Source organism: Erpetoichthys calabaricus, chromosome 4, assembly GCF_900747795.2.
Source record: "Erpetoichthys calabaricus chromosome 4, fErpCal1.3, whole genome shotgun sequence".
NCBI classification, from domain to species: domain Eukaryota; kingdom Metazoa; phylum Chordata; class Cladistia; order Polypteriformes; family Polypteridae; genus Erpetoichthys; species Erpetoichthys calabaricus.
In genome coordinates this window covers 194,459,478-194,481,894 of record NC_041397.2, presented here as the reverse complement: position 1 = coordinate 194,481,894, position 22,417 = coordinate 194,459,478, and the positions used below count along the sequence as shown (strand labels likewise).

The window sequence follows — 22,417 nt, the reverse complement described above, 5'->3', positions numbered from 1 at the left end:
CCATAGTTAACAATAGGGAACCAGTGTGTGAAAACTTCTGTACCAAAAAAAAAAATCTCCCAATATAAAAAATGTAGCTCTTAATAAATAAAGTATTGTCCCACAGTAGTAATGATATAAATTCCAAGACCGCTGCTTCTAGTTAGGTGCTCATACACAATATTCAAAAAATGTAAAAAAAAAATCCATTAATTATCGTCTTTTTAATTCTCAAATTCAAAGATACATGCATAAAATTGTTAGATAAAAACAACTGAATATGAAAAGTGTTATTCTCAAATATTTTGATTACATTTACTGGGGTGAAATCCGGGATGGCTATTGCCTAGCACCAAATATGGCAAGGATTTGCTCTGGATCCCATTACAGTATCTGTAAATTGGTGAATGAATTGATAGTGTTATCCTAGTGTTCCTGCTTAGTGTTATCTGCCACTAAGCATGAACTGATCTGGAAAGGAAGCCTGTGCATCACTGGTTACACTGATGCATGTTTCCACACACACTTATAATATGACAATTTACAGGAGTCAATTAACCTATAAGTCTAACAGTAGTTCTGGATAATTTCATGGGTTTTTGTGTTTTGTCATACATGTTTACATATATGCTGTACAGTATAGATATGTATTTAAAACACTGAAGTACCTGATTTTCCTTTGGGGATGCTTGTATATTGTATATTTTAAACAGCTTCTTTCTTCTCTGAAACACTGTGAAAACCAAGATGAACTCAAGTGCTTGACTTAGATGTTAACAGAGGAGTTCATATTGGATTTTCTGCAGTAGTGCTAATCTTAGCAATGCAACACCTATAGAAATGAATAGAAGTAATGCATTTTCTTATGCATGTCTCAGTTAAGTGCATTGCTTCTGAATTCCCACAAATAAAGGCATTGCAATATTCTACTGCATTGATTTTCTTTTCCACACACCTAAGTGGAAACCATAATCCACAAGAAAAAAAATCTAAAATTGAGAAAAATGGTAATTGCACAAGACATTGCACTGCATATCTTAAATTTATTTAACTTTAATTTGTTATCTTCATGAATATTGTACTTTTTAATTCATTGCTATATACTTTACAAAAGATTAGCTCTGTCTGTTTGAAAAGTTTCCAGAATAACTTCATGCAAACCAGTGGCTCACCACTTATTAAAGATATTGACTCAATTAAGGCAAAAATACTCTTAACTGCTGCCCCAACACATGAAAACTACATATCTCAGTATTCTTTAATTTATACATTACTTAGTCTATGGCAGCGGTTCTTAAAGTGTGGTCCGCAGCCCTCTGGTGGTCCGTGGTAGGCTAATTGGTGGTCCGCGAATATGTTCTTATTTATTTATAAAAATAGCTAAGATTTATGTTTATAAATATTTATAGTACATTTATAAGTGTCATAATACTAATTAGTAATAATGTAATAAAAAAGTAATGTCAAGAAAGAATTTTATTGAGACCTAGCAATTACTTTTAAGGTTCTTTTATCCACAGTTTAGTAATAACGCACCTGTGTGAAATTTACCTAGCTGTATATAGTGTACACAGCCTGCCGTGAATTTATTTACCAGGGGTTCATTAATTAATTCACTGGAATACTTTGTTAAGGTAAGAGCTGCAGATAAAGGGTTTAATGATACTGAATTTTATTTAATATGTAAATTTTATATTCTGCTGTAGAGATTGGAAGAATAAAGAATCCTCAATGGATCAGTGGCTTAAAAGTGGATTTTTGCCAACGAAAAGGCGAAAACCTGACCAGGAAGAAATGCAAGAAAGTTGTCAGGAAGACGGTGCATGTCAACAAGAAATAGAAGGACAACGTGAGTCTGACGTGGACAGCTATTCAGATAATTCCCATGTTGCTGAAACTGAAAGTCGTGCAGCTAATAAAAGTGCCCTCCGTGTTAGTCAGAAACATGGAAATAAATGAAAAAAAGTGGTAAGAAAATACGATGAAAAATATATTGACTATGGATTCACCTGCACTGACGATGAAAACGAGCCAAAGCCACAGTGCGTTTTGTGCTATGAAGTGCTTTCTAATGAATGTATGAAACCTGCAAAATTAAAGCGCCATATACAGACAAAACATGGAGCAGTACAGGAAAAGCCGCGAGACTATTTCCTCCGTAAGCTGTCTGAATTGAAAGTATCAACATGAAAGCCTTGGAAGCATCTTATGTTGTGAGCAACCTTATTGCAAAGGCAGGCAAGCCACACACCATTGGAGAAGAGTTAATTTTACCCGCTGCAAAGCAACTAGTGACAATAATGTGTGGCGAAAAAATTGCTAGTGAACTGAATGTAGTGCCACTGTCAAATGATACTGTCTCGCTTCGAATTTCTGATATGGCAAATGATGTCCAACAGACTCTTGTGCATCGCGTGAAAAACAGCAAGTTTTACTCATTGCAATTGGATGAGTCGACAGATATTGCCAGTCAGGCTAATCATCTCATGTATGTCAGATACATTTGGAACGACAAAGTGCTGGAAGAACTCCTTTTTTGTCGTCCATTGCCATCAAACACAACTGCAGAGCTAGTGTTTGGTGTATTATCCTCGTTCATCAATGAGAATGGCATTCCTTGGGAGAAATGTGCAGGAATATGCACTGATGGTGCCAGAGCAATGTCAGGAATAAACAGTGGACTGATTGCCAGAATGAAAGAAATTGCACAAGATGTTGTTTGGATCCACTGCAGCATCCATCGAGAGGCTTTAGCAACAAAGAAAATGCCCCCACGCCTCAAGAATGTCTTGGACACGGCAGTGAAAGTTGTGAATTACATTAAAGCTCGTCCGCTTCAATCCCGACTATTCCATATTATTTGCCAAGAAATGGGAAGTACTCACTTACAATTACTCTTGCACACTGAAGTAAGATGGCTATCCAGAGGAAAGGTGTACTTACCCGATTATTTGAGTTACGGGAAGAAGTCCGGATTTTCTTCACCGACCATCCATTTCAACACCGCGCATCCTTGGATGATCCAGTATGGATTTCTCTGCTTGCTTACCTGGCAGATATTTTTTCATGTCTGAATGATCTCAACAGAGGGTTACAGGGAAATGTCACCATCTATGACGTCCACGACAAAATTGCATCAATGGTGAAGAACTTGAAGTGGTTGCAGAATTGTATCCAGCAATTGGATTTTTCCGCCTTCCCGAACCTGGACAGTTACCTCAAAGAGAGTACCTTTGCTCTTGACGATGTTGCAAGATCAGATATCGAAGAACATTTGGCAGGCTTGCAACAACAATTCCATACCTATTTTCCCACGACCGTAATAACAACAACTGGGCTCGAAATCCATTTGCAGTGGACACTGGGGCACTTCCACAAAGTCTGACAGTTTCTGAACGAGAACAGTTGCTGGAGCTATCCTGCGATGGCACATTGGCAGCTGATTTTAAAATGTGCCCCATACCTGAGTTCTGGATCCAGGCCCAGAAGGACTATCTGCAGCTTGCCGACAAAGCCATCTGCTTGCTGATGCCCTTCGTGACCACATATTTATGTGAAGCTGGGTTTTCCACACTCACAGCTATCAAAACGAAGTACAGAAACAAGTTGGATGTGGAGGCTGATCTGCGATTAAATCTCACCAACATCGAGCCGAATGTTCCTCGCCTTTGTGCAAACAAACAGGCACACCCATCACATTGAACTGTATCTGACATTCCACCCCCTGGCAATCGCCATTACTAATTGAGTATAATATACTGTTAGTGTAAGTGTTAGAAATTCCGTTGTATGTTTATTGCAGGTGAAACTGAATAAAAACGTAACGTAAAGACCTCATGATCAATAGACATGATAACAATGGTAAATATGCTAAAATTACTTTGTCAAGTAATTGGTGGTCCGTGTAAAATAAAATTCAAATCTGGTGGTCCGCAAACCTAAAAAGTTTAAGAACCTCTGGTCTATGGAATTTACCAGGTACCATGATGGTTAGAGATCTCGATATTAACAATGTATTTGCAACTGTTATGCCCCAAATATAATCTTTCTCTTAGGGAACTTTGGCAAAGAGAAAGGGTGCAAACTGCACCATAGTTTAATTAATAATTGCTCATTGCTCATATATACAGTGCATCCGGAAAGTATTCACAGGCATCACTTTTTCCACATTTTGTTATGTTACAGCCTTATTCCAAAATGGATTACATTCATTTTTTTCCTCAGAATTCTGCACACAACACCCCATAATGACAACGTGAAAAAAGTTTACTTGAGATTTTTGCAAATTTATGAAAAATAAAAAAACTGAGAAAGCACATGTACATAAGTATTCACAGCCTTTGCCATGAAGCTCAAAATTGAGCTCAGGTGCAGCCTGTTTCCGCTGATCATCCTTGAGATGTTTCTGCAGCTTAATTGGAGTACACCTGTGGTAAATTCAGTTGATTGGACATGATTTGGAAAGGCACACACCTGTCTATATAAGGTCCCACAGTTGACAGTTCATGTCAGAGCACAAACCAAGCATGAAGTCAAAGGAATTGTCTGTAGACCTCCGAGACAGGATTGTCTCGAGGCACAAATCTGGGAAAGGTTACAGAAAAATTTCTGCTGCTTTGAAGGTCCCAGTGAGCACAGTGGCCTCCATCATCCGTAAGTGGAAGAAGTTCAAAACCACCAGGATTCTTCCTAGAGCTGGCCGGCCATCTAAACTGAGCGATCAGGGGAGAAGGGCCTTAGTCAGAGAGGTGACCAAGAACCCGATGGTCACTCTGTCAGAGCTCCAGAGGTCCTCTGTGGAGAAAGGAGAACCTTTCAGAAGGACAACCATCTCTGCAGCAATCAACCAATCAGGCCTGTATGGTAGAGTTGCCAGACAGAAGCCACTCCTTAGTAAAAGGCACATGGCAGTCCGCCTGGAGTTTGCCAAAAGGCACCTGAAGGACTCTCAGACCATGAGAAAGAAAATTCTCTGGTCTGATGAGACAAAGATTGCACTCTTTGGTGTGAATGCCAGGCGTCACGTTTGGAGGAAACCAGGCACCGCTCATCATCAGGCCAATACCATTCCTACAGTGAAGCATGGTGGTGGCAGTATCATGCTGTGGGAATGTTTTTCAGCGGCAGGGACTGTGAGACCAGTGAGGATAAAGGGAAAGATGACTGTAGCAGTGTACAGAGACATCCTGGATGAAAACCTGCTCCAGAGCGCTCTTGACCTCAGACTGGGGCAATGGTTCATCTTTCAACAGGACAATGACCCTAAGCACACAGCCAAGATATCAAAGGAGTGGCTTCAGGACAACTCTGTGAATGTCCTTGAGTGGCCCAGCCAGAGCCCAGACTTGAATCCGATTGAACATCTCTGGAGAGATCTTAAAATGGCTGTGCACCGATGCTTCCCATCCAACCTGATGGAGCTTGAGAGGTGCTGCAAAAAGGAATGGGCAAAACTGGCCAAGGATAGGAGTGCCAAGCTTGTGGCATCATATTCAAAAAAACTTGAGGCTGTAATTGCTGCCAAAGGTGCATTGACAAAGTATTGAGCAAAGGCTGTGAATACTTATGTACATGTGATTTCTCAGTTTTTTTATTTTTAATAAATTTGCAAAAACCTCAAGTAAACTTTTTTCACGTTGTCATTATGGGGTGTTGTGTGTAGAATTCTAAGGAAAAAAATGAATTTAATATATTTTGGAATAAGGCTGTCACATAACAAAATGTGGAAAAAGTGATGCGTTCCGGATGCACTGTATGTTGTCTACAATTGTCTAAGATTTTGCCAGGGTGAGATCCAGCCTGCGAGTGATGTTATTATACACCAGGAATGTATTGCTCAGTTACATATTTTGGGAATACTCTATATTCAAATAATTTTGGACAAAAATATGTTTATACCTCTCAGATATCTAAAATCTTAACCATCTATCACCTTGCACAAAAAACAGTAAAACAAAAATATAAACAGAAGCAGAAGGTACTCTAAAAATGAAAATGTATATTAAGAAGAAGAAGAAGAGGAATCTAATCAAGACATATTAAACAACATTGTTTAACAATATTAAACAAACAAACTAGTAAATAATCCAAACAAAAATAATCATTAATGCAGAGTCCAAATATGGAACAAATCCAAAATAGTTGTAGCCCTTAGCGGAATATTTTGTAGAACATACTAAAGTAGTGCCGTCTCACTTACTTATTTAGAGCCAATATAGAATCTACCTTAAATCTAACCTGCATGTGTTATGCATGTGTGAGGAAATCAATGTCCTAAAAGGAACAAAAAACTCAAAGACACAGTGTGAACATTATAGAGATGATAATGTAATTCATTGCATTAGATAAAAATTGTGTCATGTGGACAGACAGTTTGTTAGCCAGTAGTAGATCCAGCTAGGAGAAAGAAGTTGTTTCTAGACAGCTGCCAGCTTGAAAAATGGAAAACAGGAAGGAAAAACCAAAATAGGTAAATAATGGTAATGTCTTTAAACCAAAGCCAGGTAATTCAATACTGTATTAAAAACAGGCCATTTTGCAGCACGCCCGTTAATAGGAGATGCTGGTTGATTAATCTCTGGGTCTTGCAAACTTTACAAATTAAGTGGGTTTTAAAACTTTGTTTTTCATACAATCAGTCATCTTCCAACCCGCTATATCCTAACACAGGGTCATGGGGATCTGCTGGAGCCAATCCCAGCCAACACAGGGTGCAAGGCAGGTACAAATCACTGGGCAGGGCACCAGCCCACTGCAGGGCACAAACACACACATAAATACCAAGCACACACTAGGGACAATTTAGGATCACCAATGCACCTAACCTGCATGTCTTTGGACTGTGGGAAGAAACCGAAGCACCTGGGGGAAACCCACTCAGACACGGGGGGAACATGCAAACTCCACACAGGGAGGACCCAGGAAGCGAACCCAGGTGTTTTTCATACATCTCATTCTTATCATCAATTTTATTGACCTTATTTTCCAATAAAATGTGGGTAGAGAACTGTGGTGGCAGCGTTGGCTAGAATGCAGGAACTAAAATTAGCGGGATAACAGACTGTTATAAAGAACACTAACATACTGTATATCCCCAGTTGATTTAACACATTTGTATAATGTGGGAGGAGAACGGAATAAAAGGTGAAAATAAACAGGTTGGGGAGTCACCATGCAAACCTATCACACACATAATAAGCAAGAAACATTCTTGTTGATTGATAAATAATTGAAGCACTTATTTTTCTCTTAACAGAACTAACAACAGCAATAGGAAAATCACTAACATTATAATGTTAATACAGGACTCACAAAACTATTTCAGCAAAAAGAGAGCATTTACCTGTCAGAAATTAGATTGGCGAGCATTATACTAAGGACATGGCAGATATGTCAGGAAGTACACATAATCAAATTTGTGTGGCAGCAGTAATAGTTCCAGCATAATTAAATTGAGGAACTAATTTCCATGATGCCATTGTATATAGCAATTTTGAATTGTCTACTAGAAAAACTATATGTATTAGTTAAAGCAAGACATCTGACTTTTCTGAGAAATAGCTATTAACATTTTTTTTATCTTGTTTAGAAATACTATACAGTTTTGTTTTCTTTAGAAAAATATTGCATACAAACTCGAAGTGCATTATACTGTTAATTGTTTGCCTGTATGAATCTTCCTGCACATTTTTTGAAAGCTAAAAGGTGTCTGTCCTTTTTAACTAAACACGCCTGGTGTGAAGTTAATAGACTTTTAACAGACATTGTGACACCTTAAACAGGGAATCCAGAAATACTGTAAACAAAATATAAAAAAAAAAAAACGGTATAATCAACTACAACTTTACAGTTTGCATTGCTAAAGATGGATTTGATTCAAAGTTTAAGCATCTCTCATCCTCTGTTGTTCATCACCATCAATGACTTGATTATACTCTTTACATTCACTCCCGCTCCTGGCACGCTAAAAAGGTTCCCCACAGCTGGTAAAAGTGACACAGATCATTGATATTATGTTATTTGCATACATTAGCAAGAACACAGGAATCAAGGGTAAATGTTTAAAGGGCCTAATAATAATATATATTGTTACAGTTGTCATGAACTGGAGTTTCTGTTAAAGGAAAAAGTTATGAGGCCTCAATTATGTACCCAGGCCTCACTGGCCAGGCCAGGCCTTCACTGCCTACCCAGAATAAACGTCGCCTTGTTGGGCCAACCCCTCAAATAGTCTGCCTCAGGCTTTGCAGGCCTTAAATGGATGAAGCCCCAAAATAACCTTGAAATGTCTGTGAATATAACAAAAAGCTCCACCAGAGAAGGGTAACCATAAACCATGGCTGGTACAAAGACGAGCTAACAAAAGTATCTTTATAAAAATAGGATTTATTTGAAAAATTCCAAAAAGTGCAATAAAAACTCTAGGGCAAACAGAAGCATTAAAGGAGTTATATAATTCACAGTGAGCAAGTCCCAAAACACACAATCCATTCATCAGAATCCTAACAAAGTGCAAAATAATACTAAAAACAGAAACTCTTACCATAAACAATAATACTTGCACTCCAGAAGACTTCACAATGATTCCCATTGAACTTTCTGCCTCCATAGCCTTTATAGGCCTGGGGGCAGTTACTGAATGGAGAGACACAGGTGGCCCTGCCTCATGAGGTTCCACTCACAAAGAACGTAGATTATACTCACATTTAAAGAGACAGTGCAAAACTGTAAACATAATGGAAAATACATAAAAATAAAATACAAACTGTAACAACTCAGAAACAACAAAAACTACAATAAAGTACATAAGCACATGTAATAGCATAACAACAGTTTATAAGAAACATAAGAGCATAAGAAATTTGACAAACGAGAGGAGACCATTCACGTCATTAAGCCTATTTGTTTAGCTAATAGCCAAGCTCTCCAGATATCTCATCCAGATTCTTCTTAAAGTTTGTTGAGGTTTCTGCTTCAACTACATGTCTTGATAGTTTGTTCCAAAGTCGTACCAGTCTTTGCATAAAGAAGTGCTTTCTGGTTTCAGTCTTAAATGCATTTTCATTTAATTTCCTCTGATGTCTTTGAGTATGTGATTCACCCTTAAGCTGAAAGAATGCTGCTGGATCTACTTTATCAGTGCCTTTAAGGATTTTAAATAATATGAATTTAATTTTGCACGTAATCTCCTCTGCTCGAGGCTAAACAGGTTTAATATTTTGAGTCCATCAGAGTAGGATATGTTCTTAAGTTCTGAGATGTACTTGGTTGCTCTCTGCACAGCTTCAAGTGTTGCTATGTCTTTCTTTTACAGTGGAGACCAGAACTGCACATATTACTACAGATGCGGTCTAAATAGTACATTAGTTTGAGCATAGTACCCCATGACTTATATTTAATAGTTTTTATGATATTTTATTTGCCTTCTTAATTGCTTATGTACATTGCTCAGTCAATGAAATTATTTTATTATAGGATGTGTTTTAAAAACCTAGAAAAACACATTATCTGGAAGGAGCCCCCAGCATACTCTCTGTTCACATGTAACTGTGTGGCCAGACAACTCTGATTCCATATTAAATTTTCCATCATGGACCTTGAAACTAACTAACTATGTCAGTTTACAAAGAAAAGATTTGCCTTCTGACACAGTGGTAACAACTTTTCCTTAATGTGAAGAAAACAAGGAATTGGCCATGGACTTCAGGAAGCAAGAGACAGAAACTATAGTCCTATTTGCATTGGTGAGGATGCTTTGAGTGAGTCAGCAGATTTAAATTTCTCCTTCAGATTTCACCATCACTGGTGACCTGAATTAGCCCCACAACACAACCAACCAAAAAATGTTGTTGATGTCTATTAGACGTCATACTATTATAAAGCCACTTCAAACGAGCTCCACTGAAAGACCCATGATATCCAAAAGAAGAGAGTATAACAATGTACATATTTTCCAAGAGAAGGTTGTAAAATTTTCCATGAATTTACAAAGTGCCCAGAAACAATAGCTTTGAATATGTAAACCTTCCTTTATTCTGCTATGTTCAGTGCTCGCAACCACACCATCATAATGACATTTGACACTAGGAAAATCAAATCGATGGTAGAACAGCATAAAGAAGATTATAAATCACTAATATGAGTACACCTTAATTTTGCCAAAATGCACCTAAGTGATTCTCAAGAATTCTGGAACACTATGAACAAGTAAAACAAAATTCAAACTTTCTGCCCAACCTGGGTCCTGTTATTTCTGGAAAAATTATTAATGCTACATTAGTCAAAAAGAACTTGATACTAGCAATCAAGCGAGACTGTGGTAGTTTCATGTTTGAGGCAAGCTTTTAAGCATCAAGAGCAAATTGCAGAAGAACAATGAATTCTGCACTTTAGCCGCATCATTAACTAAGACAATGATCTAAATCACACAAGCAAGTCTACATCACAATGGTTAAAAAATACAGTTCTGTGTTTTTTTTAACTACACCCTATCAGAGATGTTGTGCCTGGACCTGATTGTACAATTTTCGCTTGAAAACCAACACATGACATTGAACTGAAATGGTTCTGCAGACTGAAGTGAGTTAAGTTAAAAGTACTCCAAAGCATTGAAAAATACTGCACAAGTTTATTCTGTAAATAAATGAAGTAAATTTTAAAATGTGATTTTATTGGCTGATTTGAGTTTTCTTTTATCTTAAATTACTATTCAGCTGAAGATCTAATAACATTCTCTTGGAAAAACATGCAATAAATAGAGAAAATCAAATGTAGCATTCCAGCCGCATCCTAACATGATTAGGATGATTGTCACACTAAAGTCAGCATAGTGCAGTTTGGATTTCTTTTGTATTCATATAAGTACTCCCTCTGTTAGGTTTCCATAAATCTATTAAAATAAGCCTCTGTTTGGACATTTGTGTTTTTGTTCGGTTTTATATTATGAAAAGTGCCGTAAGGAACCAGGCAGAGATTTTTACACAAGAGGTCAGAAGAGACAGAAAGACAATAGCACAAAGACAGAAACAAACCCCCAAAAGACATGTTTTGTCAGCTATTATTGTGTTAGATAACCATTCTTTTTACAGATGCATACAGTACAGCTGATATTTCTTCCTGCATAACCACAATTCTTTTTCAAACATCCATTTGATTTCACAATGTTCTTTACAGCTCCCTGAGTTACTACAAAAGGCACATTTTACTCAATCCAATAGGTTAACCTAATATTAAACACTACAAAATCACTTTATATTATAATCCATTGAACAGTGATGGCAGAGGAGTAATCCACAGCACATGCACTATGCAACAAAGTCCTCCTTCGAGACATCTGTGTACCTCCAAAGTCTGTTCATGATACAGTTCCAGTTCTGAGACTTACTCCTGTGAGTATCAACAAACCAATGTCCTCTACGATAAGGAATACTTTGATATGCCATCCAAAATGTGGAAACTTTGGTTCAAGTCCAATTTCAATAGCAATCTCAATTCAACCTATTGTAATTATTTTTAATAATACTTTTTAAATTAACTTGTTATCCACACTGGTGCAGAAACATCAAACTAGCTGCAACAATTCAGCAAATGATGCTGCAAATCTGTGCAGCAAACACCATCCACTAAGCAATATAAATGTAATATAAAATAGTAACAAATATCACTAAATATGCAACAATGTCAAAATAAGACTATAAGCAGTGTATAAACTCGTTGTAATTGTGAAACAGTACAAGAAGTACCCATAAAAAACAATTAACTATGCTGCAGAATTGTCAATAAAAACCCCTGGGTAGAGCAAAACAAAGCTCTCAGAAACACAGGATCATTCGCTTTTTACAGATTGGATGATCCTGAAATCACAAAGCACACACTTTATTCCAACTTAAGGTCAAGTGGCTTGGATAACAAGATTTTATTGTTAAGTATGAGTGTGGCAGATGAATATAGCACCTTGTGCACCTTTACCAATGTGACATGGATAACTACAGCCTTAAATGAAGCAAATGACAAATACTGTTTAAAAATATTTATAGATATGGGAAGCTTGGAAGAAATACTATTCTATCAGCAGTTCAGCTGTTCCACCTATCAACCTCAATGGCTTAGCTGTTTCTTGGTTTTACACTTAGGGCTCGTTTATACTTCAAGCTCAGAACGCGTACGCACACGCATCATGGCTGCCACGTGTTCCCAGCGTTCATTTGACGCGTCCTCTGAGCAGGTCCTCAGAAATTAATGCGATGTGTGCGCGAGATTGCAGTACCAGCAAAAAGTCAGGGGGCACAGTGAGATAAAAATTGGAATGTGACGTCAGAGTCTCTGGTTACTATCTACATGTGACAGAAAGCCTCTATGCAGATCCTACGGGATCGATGTGCGCGCTTCGATGTTTGATGAATGGTTCGATGTGGTGAAGCAAAATGCCGACATACAAATATATTCATGTTGCTTTTATATTCAAGCGTTGCATAATCCTGATCGTAATGACACGGTACATTTTAAAAGTCTCACATACCATCTTTTGTGCCGTCTTTTTTTTTTGCAACTTCACAACAGCAACATAATGCACAGCACTGTATTTAAGCCACAGAGAAAAAAAATTAAGGACATGGTGAAAACGTGTATTTTGTAATTAAAATGGAAATTTTGGCTTTAATCTCGAAATGTCCACTTTAACCTCGTAGTTTACTTTATCATTAAAGCAGACCGTCATCAGTTTTTAATCGCTATGAGCTTCTTTGACCTGACAGCAGCGGCAACCAGCAATAGATCACCATACAGAACACATTAAATGTATGATATTCCAACTCTCTGCAAATTTAGCATCTTTAGATTTATACTTGATATCACTTTCATGATGAAATGCATTAAAGTATGTATGTTACATTTTACAGATAAATCGTTAATTTTGTTTAAATATTGAATACTGTAATAATTACACACATGGGGGTGACACAGTGGCGGAGCGGTAGCACTGCTGTCTCACAGGGAGTCACGTCGCTGGTATTCCCTGCTTGGAGTTTACATGTTTTCCTGCTGCGTTTTCACACTGTGCTCCGGTTTCCTTCCAAAGATATGCATATTCGAGTATTAGGTGCCGCTAAAATGACTCCAGTGTATGCGTGTGCTTGTATTCACCTTGCGATGAGCTGAGGCCCCGTCCAGGGATTGTTTCTGCCTTGTGCCCAATGCTTGCTGGAATGAACACATCCCTGGATTGATGGATTTAATCATTAAACATCCTTTTCAGAAATACTGCGGTTAGGTGTCATCGGAATTTAATAGGTGTTCCAGGCAATTCACAACACAGAGAAGCCAAACCTGTTCTCACCGTGATAATATCTCGCACTGCCACCTGCTGGATTCCTCCAGATTTACGTAAAGTACGCGCGCAAGTATAATCCGTAAAACGCTTGCGTAGCAGAAGCGTCCGCTGCAGCATGCGTCACGTCGCGTGAAGTATAAACCCAGCCTTAGGGCTTGTTTATACTTCATGCTCAGAATGTGTACGCGCATGCATCTTGGCTGTTACGCATTCCCAGCATTTATCTGACGTGTTGTCTGAGCAGGTCCTCAGAAATTAATGCAACGCGTGCGTGAGTTGCAGTACCAGCAAAAAGTGCAGGGGCGCAGTAAAAGTTAGAATGTGACATCAGAGTTTCTGTTTACTATCTGCATGTGACAGAAAGCCTCTATGAGGATCCTACGGGATCGATGTGCGCACTTCGATGTTTGATGAATGGTTCGATGTGGTGAAGCAAACTGCCAACATACAGTACAGATGCATTCGTGGTGCTTTTATATTCAAGTGTTGCATATTCCCAATCGTAATGACATGATACATTTTAAAAGTCTCACATACCATCTTTTGTGCTGTCTTTTTTTTTTTGCAACGTCACAACAGCAACATATTGTACAGTGCTGTATTTGAGCCACAGAGAAAACAAATTAAGGACATGGTGAAAACGTGTATTTTGTGATTAACGTGGAAATTTTGGCATTAATCTCGAAATGTCCACTTTAACCTCGTAGTTTACTTTATCATTAAAGCAGACCGCCGTAAACGTCATCCCAGTTTTTAATCACTACAAGCTTCTTGGACTTCCTTCTGACCTGACAGTAGCGGCAAACAGCAATAGATCACCACACAGAACACATTAAATATATGATATTCCAACTCTCTGCAAATTTGGAATCTTTAGATTTATACTTGATATCACTTTCATGATGAAATGCTTTAAAGAATGTATGTTACATTTTACAGATAAATCGTTAATTTAGTTTAAATAATGAATACTGTAATATTTACAGTAATCCCTCGCTACTTCGCGGTTCACTTTTCGCGGATTCACGACTTCGCAGGTTTTTAAATACAAGTGATTGCCCGCCTATCGCGGAAGTTATGTTCCAGACCCGTCAGCAACAGGAGAAAATCCGCGATATAGAAAGACCATATAAATAAACATTTGTATAGTTTAAGCCTTAAAATACCCATCCCACATGCTTTAAACACATGTAAACTTATAAAACACACTTTGTTAACACATATGATATGTGGATGTCGGGCTAAGGATATGAGTAACATCTCACTATTATAAAACATTTTAACTTCACGCAAGACAAGACAGTGAGACAGGAAAATACAAGGCTTTAAAATTATTGACACGCAGAGCGACAAGCAGCGCAAAGCCAGCACAAAGTCCATTTCTCCTTAGCGTTCATTCAGCTCCCCGCCCCCTTGACAATGCGAAGTGGCAGTAGCGTACTGCGCCTCCGGGGATGGGGGGTTTGAGCAAACGTGCGTTCAGCCCTCACACCCCCCCACTCCTCCTCCTTCTGAACGCGCAGAGCGACAAGCAGGCATTTTGGCAGAAGCAGCACAAAGTCCATTTCTGCTCAGCGTGAGTTCAGCTGCCTCCCTTCACAAAGCGAGTGCAGACAGGATCTCTGCGTGCAGTGTGCAGTGTTGGTCTGTGGTGTTTAAGAATGTAGAAAGTGTTTAAGAGCATAGGAAGTGTTTATAAGAGTGTGGGAAAGGTTAACAAGAGAGTGAGAAAGGTTTATAAGAGTGTGGGAAGGGTTTATAAAGCCTTAAAATATGTATAAATAATAAAATAAATATAGGTCGCTACTTCGCGGATTTTCACCTATCGTGGGGGGCTCTGGAACGTAACCCCCGCGATAGGTGAGGGATGACTGTACACACATGGGGGTGATATGGTGGCAGAGTGGTAGCACTGGAGTTTTCATGTTTTCCTGCTGGGTTTCCACACTGTGCTCCAGTTTCCTTCCAAAGATATGCAGATTTGGGGATTTGGTGCCACTAAAATGACTCCAGTGTATGTGTGTGCTTGTATTCACCTTGCGATGAGCTGAGGCCCTATCCAGGGATTGTTTCTGCCTCGGGCCCAATGCTTGCTGGAATGGACATATCCCTGGATTGATGGATTTAATCATTAAACATCCTTTTCAGAAATACTGCGGTTAGGTGTCATCAGAAGTTAATGGGTGTTCCAGGCAATTCACAACACAGAGAAGCCGAACCTGTTCTCACTGTGACAATATCTCGCACTGCCACCTGCTGGATTCCTCCAGATTTACATAAAATACACGCACAACTATAAACAGTAAAATGCTTACGTAGCAGGAGCGTCCGCTGCAGCATGTGTCGCGTGAAGTATAAACCCGGCCTTAGACTGTCAAAAACATTTTTATTTCGATTATAGTTACTGTAGAATGTGTAGTATTGAAATTCTCTGAAATTTTTTTAATAAGTTAACTAAAAACAATTATCTTAATAAGATGAAGTTATAACTTAACTAGATTAAAATCCTGCATATAATGTTGGAGCAAATATTAACAGTTGAAACAATGCTATAAATGAATATCTATTCTGGGTAATGTATTTGTAGACATAAATGATTGCTGAACATTGCATGTCTTCAAAAGAATTGTCATTGGATAATTAAAATAAAAGCCTAAAACACTAGTTTAAAATGAATGAAGAGATAATATATAAAAACAAGATATTATATTTTAATAATGAACTCCTAATAATATCAAACCTCTGAACAAAATGCTGTTCTAGAGATACCTTCAACTGCCAATCACTTCAACTAAAACAAAAATAACTTGCTTCAGATTTTGCCAAAAATCATGATTTTTTTACATGAATAGTAGCAGCTATCAGCAACCCCAGATATAAATTTTAAACCTGGCCTTTTTATTGCTACACTAAGGGACTTAGGTGAGTACATTCTCAAGATTGTTTTTATTTAAAGGCTGTTGGATTTTAACAAGAGAAAAACACACCAAAGTGGATGGCAACAGCCCTCAGTAGAGATCCTCTTTTTTTCCATCAAATCCTCAGTCTATATAATATTCTTCAGCAAGGTGCTATACTTAATAACATTCTGCCCTGGCTACATGGACCACATACTGTGCTCTCATTCTTAAAGGCCCCTGGCCAGCTGCCTAAAACCAGTTTTGTGCTCTCTCTTTTTCTTTTACTTCTCTCCTGGGTGTCTCACCCATCTGCTTCTCCATCATGCCTTCCTTAAAATTCTTTCTAAAAAGGGTATTTTGCATCTTGGCCTTTGGAATATGACCTCTAATAGGCCATATTAACTAAATTAAAGTGGGAGTGGGCAATAAATTACGTGTGCTCTAGTTTGGTATGTTTTATTTCACATCTATGTATTGTGTGTTTGCAGAGATTCAGAAACACAATAGCAATTGAACATTACACTAAGTAAAAATCAGTAGTTAATCACTTTAAGTATATATTTTTTTAACTCAAAAGCCTTCCACGTTGTTGTTAAAAAATCTTTCTTATGTTAGGTTTTATAAATAATTTTAATTTTACTTACAATTAAAACCACAAGTGAATTTGTTACATTTTTCAATAGAACAATAAAAGCAGTTATAGCACTACAAGATGTCAGTGTTCTTGGTAAAATTATCATGAGATATCATATAAAAGTGAAAATCAATATTAACATGTTGGTAAATCTGAAAATGTAAGTAGAAAGCACATGAAATTAGATGTTTGATTGCATTGCTTTGTTCTGTTTTTATACCAGTTTAAATAGTACTGCTGTTGGTCAAAAGATGTACAATTAATATTAAGAAAAATATTTTCTCAAAACTGTGAACAGTGATAAATAATTGCGAACAGTTAAAAAACACCTCAAAATATGGGAAAGTAACTTCTAAGTCATAACGCTTGCCTGTACTTTGAAGTCATGTCTTTCAATTTCTGGCTTCTTTTCTCTTGCTCAGTTTTGTCTGGACTTTAGCCTAACACAGTAACAATGTTCACAAGGGATGATGCTGTTGGGATACAAGATACAAGGCTCTGCAAGACACTCAACAGCATTACATTGGACTATTTTAGTAAGCCGACAGCTCAGAGTTGTGCACTACATTTTCAGAATATATAACGTTCACACATACCAGAAAAATCATTAACTAACAAATTAACAAAAGCATCTGTATACTTCCTCTCCATGACTAATACAGTGTACCAAATAGCAAAAATTATACATTTGCCAAAGTTTGCTATTGCCTAAAATCAAACTTGAGGCCTAAGAGCTAAGGGTGTCAACAATACCAACTGCACCCCCATGCCAACCTAATACCATACAAAATAAATGAAACAAAGGATAAACGGACAACAAGCCTGGCTTGTGTTTTCTAAGTCTTATAAATTTCTTTTTTAAGCAAAATGGAACAACTACATATTTCATTTATCCTTCTATTCCTTTTCAATTTCCAGCCAGTCTTAGTATATATCAATTTCAGTGCAACATATTAAGCATATGTTACTGTCTCATTATAGAGGCAGAAAAATCTAAAAAGGAACAAAATTGATCTCTGGAGAATAATATCGGTGATGGTTCAGTTAGGGAAAGCATACTGCATAATAAATTACTTCAGACTATTAGCCATCACTGCCAAAGCTAAAATGAGCATATTTACACAAATTCTTTCCTTTTGTCCTGGCTAATAGTTTTCATTCTATTTTTTTTTCTTATTAAGGGCCATTAATTAAATCATTGACTATGTAATTATGTTGCTTTCCCATTCCATTCCATTAAAAATATTGGATTCTAAAAATTTTTGAAAAAAATACAGAATAATGAAATTAAATGTACAGTAGACTTCTCATCCTCAACTGTTTTTTGCTTCATTTTACTTTATGTGCTTGATAAAATGTTGATTCTTTAAGTATTTCTAATACGTTTCTTAATGTAAGCAGTTAGCTGTGAACAAGGGGGGTGAAATACAATGCATCTGTTGCACAGCAGCAGATAAACTGGTATAGTTTGCTCCTTTCTTCATTCATCATTAAATAGGAGCAGAGCAACTGATTAGCACATGTTGTGTAGACATTACTCCAGTTCAAATCCTGTGTGGAGTTTATATGTTATACTAGTTGTGGCAGGCCTTGTGGTCAAGTTGGTAAGGCACTGGGCTTGACACTACAAGGATACACCTCCCTGTGCTCCATGTATTCAAAATGCATATCTAAATTGTACTATAGTGCAGTACTTGGAACTTGCCTTTGGATAGTATCTACTGTAGAAAGGTAAGTACATAAAATAAAAGCTTTCTCTTTGATTTATGTGACAGAGATATCTTTCTCTTGAAAGAAACATGCTGCATGTGGAAAATCTGAAATGGCCTTTTGGAAATGTGCCCAGTGATTGACCGGTGACCACTTCAAAGCTGGTTTCTGCTTTGCACATACTGCAGTCAGGATAGGCTCTGGCTACCCATGAACCTGAATGGAAAAAAGCAAGTACCCGAGAAGAACTTTCTGATACATTTAAAAGTAAACACAAAATACCCACTGGATCTGAACAAACTGGTAAACTGAAGATGTGGAAATGCAAAGTATATAATTAGCTATGGATTTGAAATAATACATTCTACTAAACTGGTTGGAATAAGACTTCCAAATTCTGTATTTCTGCACAGAATTTTGAATTAATTCATTTAGTCCCATTCACAACTCCATTGAACAAAACTAATCATGAGGCCAGAGGATCGCCAGAATCTCATTAACCATTTGTACTTGTAGTGGCAACATTATTTTTCTTGAAACGGATCATTCCCCACTTTTGATAAGCAACAAAAATGAAAAGGGGACCACAAAACTCTCATCCATTAGTATACACAGACGCGTATATATTGTATTGAAAAAAATAAAACATTTCTCCTACATTAACCATCGTTCTGCAGCAGAGCTCCTCCTCGGCCCACACTGATTGACTTCGCCCATGTCCCTCTAAACTCTCCAGACGGCGCCTGAGTCTGAGTTGAGGTTACCTGTAGGATGAAACGGACGCCACCTCCTCCTTGATCTGTCTGTTCACGGCATCTGCCGCAGCTCTCCCTTTGCCCTCAGCTGGGGCCTTTTTCTTCTCCTCCTGGTCAGCCTGAGCGACCTTTACCTTCTTCTTCACCTTTTTCTCCTCTGTTGCTCGCACTTGTTTTTCCTGCACTTGGTCAGCTAGCTGGCTCTTCTCGGGGGCGCTGTCACTGTCAAAGGGGGGCTTTTCTCGAACCCCATCACCTGCAATTGAAGGCGTCGGGCTCGGCTTGGGAATCCAAGGGTGGTCTCCTCTCTTCTGCAAAGGCCAGGGCTTGAAATCCTTCTGGTACTGCGTTTCGTTGTTAAAAGGGGCGTCGGAAGGGTGGTACTGGGACTTGGGCTTGCAGCTCGGCTCTGGACGAATCTTCCAGGGTTTGTAGTCCTGGCGCATCACCGACCCGCCGTCAGGTAGCGGGTTGGCGCCCGGAGCGGGCGTAGCCCTGGCAACCGTCTCCTGGTCGCTGACACAGGGCTGCGTTTCTATGGCGACCGTGCCGGCTCGCGCCGGGGGAATCTGCTGTTTAGCTTGGTGCTGTAAATGATGAAACTGCGCCGTTTCGGACACATCGGAGTACTTGCTGAACACCAAAGGCACCGCAATGTCAGCTTTATCCAGCTGGTTCCAGAAACGGGCGATGCAGCAAGCCCTGGTAATGCAGGGCCATGCCATGATGAAGACAAGCTAGCACAGCTAACGGCCGCTTTCCAGCTTTCCCCGGTGTTCCCCCTCAGTTATCTGTATATCAGTCTACAAATGGGCCTCTTTTTGTTTCAAACTCCAAATACAGTTGGCGATGAAACCCAATGCAAATAGGAGCTGAGAAATATCCACCTGTACAATATTCTCAGTTTCTTCTCAAAATCTGCTTTTGCAAATCCAAAAACTACGAGAAATTATATCAGGACATGCTGTTAAAAGTAACGTGTAAACCGAATCCCTTTTCCTTCTCCGCGATGTCCTGTTAACAGCTACTAAGTCTGAGCATCACTGTCCGACAGGCAGCTACAGATCCATTGCAGTACAGCGCCAAAAGAAAACAGCAGATGCAGTACGGCACTGGCCCCACCCGCCTCGTCTCAGCATCCCCTGAAGATGAGCACTCACTATCCAAACAGGGAGCAGAGAGCGATCCACCTGCCTCCGTCAGCACGTAACGTCTGGAAACGCAGAAATGGAGGAGGAGCAGGAGAGCACATTTAACTGTTTAAGTGTCGGGGCCTAGTAGAATCGGAGAGAGGGTGCGGGGTGGGGTGTCAGTGAGAGAGAATGAGAAGGAGAGAGAGAGAGAGAGAGAGAGATAGGCAGATGGGGGTCGGTTACGCCTTTTCATCAAACTACTGATTAATAGGAGCAGACGGAACAGCCGAGTGACTTGCAATTCACTTTGCATTTGTAGTCGCAGGTGCTTCAGCGGAGAAATAGCAGCTTTGCAGCTCTTGATGATTTTTAATAAACACATTAAAAACAGATGTATATCATTTTTTTTTTCAAAACATCGTTTTACGAATAGCACCATTTTTACTTGTTTATTATTATTAAAGCAAACACACTGTATAATTATATAACAGAGTGGCAGCCAAATTACTAGAAGAGTCAGTTAGTAAGAACTGGTATATGAACCTGTGGCTTGGTTGGTTGTTTTAAGTCCAACTCCTGATCCACAAGACAAAGAGCCTTTAAAACGGTTTCCCGAGGTTTGAAGTGGCTACAGAGTATCATTCCAACTAATTTTAACAATGATAATCATTTATGTTGATTCAACATGTCATTCCATTATATGGCTTGTTCGTGGCCTATTTCTGCCATGTCAGAAATCCTTGCCAGCTTTTTTGCTGAATGTTTACAAAGTGTTTTTGGGATCGGAATGGCTATTGCAGTATCACATGATACAAATATAGCTTCTTCACCATAAGTGAATTCTTTACACTTCATTATTAGTTGGCATCATGTCAAAAATATGAAGTAATTCAAATCTTGGAGTCCCATAGCGTGAGTGTCAAGTGTATTTGTCAGTGCATGCTGCAGTTCACTGGCCTCCCACCTCTTAATGTTAATTCCCATGTCCTTATTTAGTTGGCTCCTTCAATCTACATTAATGGAAAAAAGGTAAAAATGGGCAAAAGAACCCAGACATTACATGGTAGATTTCTAGGTGATTCACATCTTGTTGACCATTTTAACCATTTCTTTCTATTTTCCAGTTTCAAATATGGCTTTTTCTTTGAAACATTGCCTCTAAGACCAGCACCCAGGAGTTGTCTTCACTGTTGCAGATGAGCCTGGTATTTGGCATGTGCAAGCACCTAACTTATGAGGTGTCTGTTTTTCAGACTGCAGATGCCAATTTACTTATCTGTTGTGCAGATGTGTATCTGCGGCTTCTGATTATTTTTTTTTATCCTGGTTAGATCCAGACCAGTTATTTTAATCAGTAATGGCCATTTGTAATATTAGTAATATCTTGTGTATATTTTTTAGATCAAGCTAATTGTATGTTTATAAAAATTATCAGTTTCTACCAGAAACTCCTACATTTCTGTGTGATTCCAAATTTTTAAACATATGTATGTCTATATTTATTGTATGCATAAATTTCACATATGTACAGTATGTAACATACAGATTGTGGTGGATTGCCGGCTTCTTTCTCCGGCCCTCACCCCCAGGCCGCCAGGAGGAGCTCTCCCAGCAGCGTGGACATGCCCCGAGTTCCAGCAGGGCCTCATGGACTATGTAGTTTTTATACACAGCCCTGCTGGATACCTTGGGGGCCACCAGGCGTCGCTGTAGGGGGGCTCGTAGGCTCGCATGTGCCCTATAACCCGGGAGTACGTCACGGTCACGTGACAGGAAGAAACGATGTGCTCCCGGGTTGAAGAAAAGGACTGTTTACCCTGACCCGGAAGGGAAAAGGAACTGTGGACTGTTGAATGGGAACACCTCCGGGTCAGGGTGTATAAAAGGACTCTGGGAAGCCCAGTACACTGAGCTGAGCTGGGAGGTAGGGTGGCAAAGTGTCTGGGCGAGGAGGTTTGTGATTATTGAGAATTGTGATT

At 38.8% G+C, this 22,417-nt stretch overlaps 1 protein-coding gene across 2 annotated transcripts in view; it reads right to left on the bottom strand.

The window, feature by feature from the left end:
* Window positions 1–20,491, bottom strand: part of map6a (microtubule-associated protein 6a) — a 57,120-nt gene extending 36,629 nt beyond the window's left edge. For both annotated transcript variants that reach the window (XM_028800122.2, XM_028800123.2), the window contains exon 1: window positions 19,315–20,491. In XM_028800122.2, coding sequence (XP_028655955.2) covers window positions 19,315–20,030 — 716 coding nt within the window. In that variant the 5' untranslated portion in view covers window positions 20,031–20,491. The remainder of the gene's footprint in view (window positions 1–19,314) is intronic.
* Window positions 20,492–22,417: the final 1,926 nt, after the last annotated feature.